Here is a 6711-nt window from a genome sequence, read left to right as displayed (position 1 = left end):
AGTTTTAGAAGAAAATTTTCTCCAGTTTTTATCTAATAACAAAAATCAAATAAGAAAAAACAATCAATCACTGCCTCATCATTCCTTGCCAACAGTCTTCCTGACCTCCAGCAACGCCTTGACCGTTTCGTCCACGAGGTAAGGGTGAGTTTGCACCATGTTCATCCAACCCTCGGTTTCGGTCACCTCGGTCGTCATGGTTTCGCTGAGAAACTTCAAGGCACGCTTCTTCATCTCCTGGTCGCTGTGCATTTCGGCGAGTACCAGCGTTTCGGCTACCGTTTCGTCGCTAAGCCTATCCAGGATGTGGTACTGGCAGCGACTCTTCAGCGTTGGAATGACGTACTTATCGGCCGCCGTGTACAACGCGTGGGCCATCGTGTCCAAAGTGGTCAACTCGTCAGTGTAGACGTAACGAAGCAGCTCTTTGAAGACGCCCGGTTCAACATCGCTGATCGTGACGCAATTCTGGATGGTTTCTTGCAATTGGTGTTCGAACATGGCAGCAAACACGGGACTCCTAGCAGTGAGAATGCACTTGTGTGCCAAAAACTGCTGGCCGTCGATCAGAATGGCAACATCTCCGAATTTATTATCATCGATGAGCGTTTTTAAATCTTGCCCCAAGCTGCTCGACAATGGTTCCGGTAGTTTCTTCAAGTTTTGCTTGATCGTTTCAGTGACGATCAAAGTGTTGGCAATAATCTTACAGCGAATAATCAACTTGTCCTCCGGCATTACGGCCTGATGCAGCGCTTCACATTCGATTAGAAGACCATCCCCAGCCTTGATTCCAACCATTGTCACTTTTGAAGGATTTCACAAAAATAGTGGTTCCGTCGACGTTTTCCAAGGTAATCTCGCATCCAGCATGGAATTTCTCATCCTCCTTCAGAATGGGAACGACCAACTCAACAAACAATGAAGCAAAAGTAGGGTTTTGGGATGATTTGGGATCAAACTTCAACTGCCATTGAATTGGCTCGTGCTGGCCAGACGGAAAAACGGGGGTGTACTGGGCCCCACGTACCATGGTGCTCCAAACGCTGTAATTGTTGATCTCCCACGTGTAATCATACTGACTGGATCGAACGGACGTGACGTTTTTTTCCCCATGTACGATGACGTTGTTCAACTCCGACATGGTTGGCAGTCTGAAAATAATCGTTATATATAAATTGCAAACAAACTATTTACAGACCACCAATAATTACAATTTTTCTTGTTTTTTTTTTGTGGTCGAAAAACACGGGGTGATCCTCCGTTTGTCGTAGAATACCTTTCCGAACTGGACCTGCACACGCAACGCGCAAAACCGCGCCAAAAATAAAGACAGAACGCTGAACTGAAAAAAAAAATCAGATGCTGTCAAATCAACACAGCTCAAAGGTATTCTTTGTACAGATAGGATACTTTAATTTGAGTCTCCTACTTGGTCTCCTACGTTTGGCGAAAGGCGAAATCACAAAAGGCAAAAATTCTTTAGGCGAAATATTTCAAAAGGCGAAAATCACATAAGGCGTAAAGCACATTTGGCGAAAAAATACCCAAACTACACGCCAGGTGGCCGTGTGCACCGAGGGCGTGGCGCGTAATTTGGGTATTTTTTCGCCAAATGTTTTTTTTTAAATCATATTATTATTTCCGTTCATTTTTTCAATAAAGTTATTACGTATTTTTCCTTTCAATTAATTTCCTCATGACTTTTTATATATCACACTTTTACACAAATCGATGCCAACATTTTAAAAAGCATCATGTACACACTATCCTTTTTGGGAAAAACGCATTTGTATGTTGAGCATCCATTTTCAATTCCCATTTTAATATAAAAGCAAAATAAGATGTTCTAATGATAACAAACGATGAAAACCCTTGCTTTTATTGATACTTGTTCATCCAAATTCAATAAAACATTATGATTCGTTTTTCTTCGCCGAATGTACATGGCGCTTTTTTCATGATGCTTTTTTTTCGTCACGAGGTTCATGTAGTCTTTTGTTTGACATTTTGACAGAGCTTAGAGCGTCCAATTTCCCGGGGTTACAAATTTCCCGGGAAATCCCGGAATTCAGGAAATTTTAAATTTATTGAAAGTTGTTATGGTCTTGGTATTAATTAATATTAAGCAACACAATTGTATAGGATATCAACATTAATGGTTTAAATAAGTGTGAAGATCAATTAACAGCTTGATTGCATGTAAAAAATCATTCAACTACAAGAAAATGTATTTTGGTATTTTTTGATGAGAAATTTTAAACATGCCTGTGTGACCAGTTTATTGAAATGAAAACAAACATGCAGAAATTATGTTTTTCATGACAAATACTGGTTTCAGCTCTTGAACAAATGGTAAAGCTTTTTAGTGTTGGTTTTACTCCACACAACCCAATGTTTTCAAATATTTGAGCAAACTTTGAATATATTCTTGCATTTTATGAGAACAAACAATAGAAAGTAATTTATTAATGATTTTTTTTTTGTATTATCATGTTGTATAATTTAAATTACACGATAAACTAACATCAATCCACTAAAAGTCTTTTATTTTTCACATTTAACCCTCTAACACCTGTAGTTGCACCAGTGCTCCATAATTCTTTTACTTCAAATTGTAATTTCTTTAGTACTAGGTACTCAACCAATTGAATTAATTCTTTTTGCACAAATTCGATTTTCGTCTCATTTGATCATGGTGAACAAAAAAAAACGTTAAAAAATCTCAATTTTAATTTGGAGGTAAAGAGTTAATATTGTTTTGATTAAATTACATCAATCTGTTGAAAATTAATAATAATTTAATTTGTAATAATTTAATACTCATTAAACAAGATCTATTCCCAGCTGCCTTAAAAATTCGTATTATCAGAAATAATTCTGATGTCATAATTTCTGATAATCTGATTAATTATATATAAACCAAACAATACATTTAATTTAACAAAATCATGTTAAGTTTGTTCATTTATTGTGAAAGCAGACAAAACCCGAAACACGAGCGCAACCTGTCAAAGCCTGTTGCGCCACAGACTGATGTACACGCTTACGATAAACCGCTCCATTTTTGTATGGCGCAACAGAAGAGATGCGCACTTCGGTTTGGTGGAAGCTGCATAATATTATTTTTTCAGAGCATTTTCAAAACAAAGTTCAAAAAATTTAAGAAATGTATACTTCCGCTTGAATTTCGGAATTCCCGGAAATTTACAAATTTCCCGGATCGAAATATTTTTTCGGGAAATCCCGGGAATTCCCGGAATTTTTCTCGGAACGGGAAATTGGACGCTCTAGACAGAGCTATATAAACAGGGACTGCTGATAGCAGAGATTTTGTTTATGTTACTTTATTTAAAATCATCATTAAACAGACTTTACTGAAGTAATTTTTGCTCATTTTTGGTGGAGAGGTAGCTTATTAGGAGTACTTTTAGAATATGCAATGACCCAGAAAGTGTCAAAATGTACATGATGCCTTTGAAATGTTACCGTCGAAATCATGCCAATGGCGCTTAAGCTTAAATTGGGTACTAAAGCCCTATGTAAATTTTTATGTACAACGGTAAAAAACACGATTAAAAACCATTTCTGATCACTTTTTTTTCATTTTAATGCAAAAAAATATTGACAAGACAACATTTTCTCGATGGATCAACTACCCAAGTAACCATCCAGCATTAAAACAAAAACTTAAACAGCAATATTTCAGCATTCAAGTGCATGTTAGTCATGCGACAGCACGTGTAAATGCAAATCAGCACTAAGATCACAGCACCCAGCAATGCTGACTTAGTGCAGCGTAAGTGCTGGTGCTGGCAACTGTGTTTATCAATTTATATAAAACTGGCATCACGGCCTCGCTCGCGTAAGAAGAGTGAGCGAGATATTGTGAAGGCAGACAAAAATCATAATACGAGCGCAACCTGTCAATGCCTGTTGCGCCACGGGCTGATGTACACGCTTACGACAAACTACTCAATTTTTGTATGGCGCAACAGATTTTGCGGAACAGAAGAGATGCGCACTTCGGTTTGGTGGTGCGCGGATAATAGAATGTTTTCATGGTGAAATGTCAACATTTGCTTGCCTTTTTTCGTAGCTTTAGCTGGTTGCTGGAAAAAGAATGTAAGTATTTTATTCATATTCGTAACTCAGTCAGCTGTGTCGGTAATGAAGTACAGAGTAAACAAACCGGATAAAAATAGCATAGGGAGCAGAAGTAAAGGGAGAGAAAGAAATATTTTTGCCTCTCTTAACTTTTTGACATTTTCTGCAGGGGTGGATAACAACAGTAGGGGCCAGCACTAAATCAGCCGAGAAAAGTCCAAACTCGGCAATTATTCAGCACAGGAGTAGCTGTTAGTGCTGATGCCAAAGCAGTTAAGCTTTTACTCGCAGCTGTAAATGCGCTATCAGTGCTAAATAGTGACCATGTTTTAGTGCTGGATGGTTACTTGGGTATGGTCCCCTTGGAACAAGCTGTCAAGTAGGAGCTTTTCTGTCAATAAGGTTCGCGAGGACAATTTTTCAAAATTGATTTAAAAAACCATTTTAAATTCTTTGTGGTCGTACAAAGGGTCATAAACTCAGAAAAATAAGTTTTATCGCTGTAAACAATAGTATCAGCAATCTAAGCTTCATTTTAAGACCCAATTTCGATAGGCTTCATCTGGGTGCTGAAAAGACAAAATGCGTAACGTAATTTTCGAATTCTTTCCACACTGTAACTGAAAATCGCACTTTGCTGAGTTCGTTTTCGCACTTTTTCATACGATTTTCAGTTCGACTGCGATTACACGTTTTGTGCAATCGCAGTCGAACTGAAAAAATCATATGAAAGTGCGAAAACGAACTCAAAGTGCGATTTTTTACAGTGCACTAAATCTTGCTCTTTGACAGTTGCATTCGCGGCGCATTTTGTTTTAATTTTTTTTGGCGCGCATTTTGAGTTGTGTTGATTTTGATTTCGATGGTTTTCCAGTTCGTGAAGCGCAAATCTCGGAACCGTGTCTTAGCCTGTCAGCCCAAAGGAAAAAAAAAATCTCGGAACCGTTGCGGGTTGTGCCGGAACTTGATCCGAAACGGAAGTTTGGTGAATTCGGCGTGCTTGGGTTTGGTTTGGTTTTTTTTTGTCTTCAGGAGCTGGGAGGTACGGTTATTGTATGTCTTAAGCTTACTAGGGGAAATTCTCGTATGTTTGGCAGGTTAATCACTAGCTTCTAACACCATCCAATTTGCTGATTTTCACTATTTAAACAACTAATTTTGCAAAACTTTTGATAGAAACTTGCTTGCTCACTTCTTATTGATCTATTTATCACTCGAGTTCAGTTGAAAACGCTTTTAAATAGCTTTAATTGAATGTCAAAGTTCTGACCTGCCAACATTAGAGGCACGCTGGAATTAGATGCTGTTCCCTATACTGTTATTTATGATCATTTTGAATTAGGGCAGCGAATGACCATGAAGGTTAAAGCTGCCAGAAATAAATGAATAACCAACAACAACATTTTGAATTATCTTTCCAGAATCATGGAGACCGGCAGCAACATCGAAGAGAGCATGACTACGTACTGGATGCCGCACAAATATGCGTTTACGTGGGTTATAAACAATTTCAGCAATTGGCGTGTAAATGTGGAAGGAAAGATTCAACGTTCCAAAGAATTTCCTTCCGGAACTGATGATAAATTTAAATGGGTTTTGAAGTTTTATCCTCAATCGGAGAAGGATAAAAACTACTGTTCATTGTTTTTATTTTTAATTTCGAAGAAAGGATCACAAGACAAGGTGTTTCCCCAGGTTGAGCTAAAAATGGAGAACTCGACTGGTGAAACTATTAGGCAGAGATCCTTAAAACATGGTTTTTTTGTTCAACACGGTCGGGGGCTTAATAAATGGATCCGCACGGACAAATTGCTGGAAGCTGTTAAAGACGATGACCAACTTGTCATAAAATGCAAGATTCTGGTCGAAGAAGTAATTAACAGCGAGGTGATCAGGAAGCATTTGCCAAAACCCTTGGTAAGCTCCTTGTCGAAGGACTACAACACCCTCGTCGACGGACAGAAGTTCGGCGACGTGACCATCCTGATCGACGGCCACCGGTTCTTGGCTTACAAAGGAATCCTCGCCGCCAGGAGCGCCGTATTTGCTGCCATGTTTGACCACCAGATGCAAGAAACCATCCAGAATTGCGTCACGATTAGCGATGTCGAGCCGAATGTCTTCAAAGAGCTACTTCGGTACATCTACACGGACGAGTTGAGCTCGTTGGGCACGATGGCCCACTCGTTATATACGGCGGCCGACAAGTACGCCATGCCCACGCTGAAGAGCCTCTGTCTGTGCCACATCCTGGAGAAGCTCAACTGGGAGTCGGCAGCGGAAACGTTGGTGCTAGCCGAAATGCACAACGACCAGGAGATGAAGAAGCACGCGTTGCGGTTCCTGAGTGGAAGCGAGGCGGGCAAGGTGACCGAAAGCGGCGGTTGGAAGAACATGGTTCGAACTCATCCCTACCTGGTCGATGAGATGGTCAAAGCCCTGGCGGCCTGCAGGATCGCTCAGGCGGATAAGTGATTGCGTTCGTATTCGTACGATTTTTTTCTACCTGATGACTCACATTGAAACGTGTAACAAGTTAAAAACACAAGTTAAATAAAAACCAAGTTTGTTTCTCCTTCGAAAATGATTTTACTTTATTTTTGT

General features: G+C 39.5%; 2 protein-coding genes across 3 annotated transcripts; one reads left to right on the top strand and one right to left on the bottom strand.

Moving 5' to 3' along the window:
- Positions 1 to 68: 68 nt before the first annotated feature.
- Positions 69 to 1328, bottom strand: LOC119769996 (speckle-type POZ protein-like A). Of its 2 annotated transcripts, none has more exons than XM_038264005.1 (2): positions 1280 to 1328; positions 69 to 1154 (listed from the first exon to the last, which is right to left on the bottom strand). In XM_038264005.1, exon 2 carries the CDS (start codon positions 799 to 801, stop codon positions 79 to 81), a length of 723 nt encoding a protein of 240 aa, XP_038119933.1. In that variant the 5' UTR covers positions 802 to 1154; positions 1280 to 1328; the 3' UTR covers positions 69 to 78. The 2 variants fall into 2 exon arrangements, with proteins under 2 accessions (XP_038119933.1, XP_038119932.1); XM_038264004.1 differs by having other exon boundaries at positions 1215 to 1302.
- Positions 1329 to 4923: 3595 nt separating this feature from the next.
- LOC119769636 (speckle-type POZ protein B-like) lies at positions 4924 to 6691 on the top strand. Its single transcript, XM_038262848.1, has 2 exons — positions 4924 to 5149; positions 5529 to 6691. The coding sequence occupies exon 2, from the start codon at positions 5533 to 5535 to the stop codon at positions 6580 to 6582; it is 1050 nt and encodes a 349-aa protein (XP_038118776.1). The 5' UTR covers positions 4924 to 5149; positions 5529 to 5532; the 3' UTR covers positions 6583 to 6691.
- The last annotated feature ends 20 nt before the right edge of the window (positions 6692 to 6711 follow it).

This window comes from Culex quinquefasciatus, chromosome 3 (assembly GCF_015732765.1).
Source record: "Culex quinquefasciatus strain JHB chromosome 3, VPISU_Cqui_1.0_pri_paternal, whole genome shotgun sequence".
Taxonomy (NCBI): Eukaryota; Metazoa; Arthropoda; class Insecta; order Diptera; family Culicidae; genus Culex; species Culex quinquefasciatus.
Note: the sequence above shows the minus strand (reverse complement) of the source record. Positions and strands in the feature narration are given on the sequence as shown.

Excerpts from the sequence above, each read along its gene's own strand:
- LOC119769996 (XM_038264005.1), bottom strand. The coding sequence starts at position 801 with ATGGTTGGAATCAAGGCTGGGGATGGTCTTCTAATCGAATGTGAAGCG.
- LOC119769636 (XM_038262848.1), top strand. The coding sequence starts at position 5,533 with ATGGAGACCGGCAGCAACATCGAAGAGAGCATGACTACGTACTGGATG.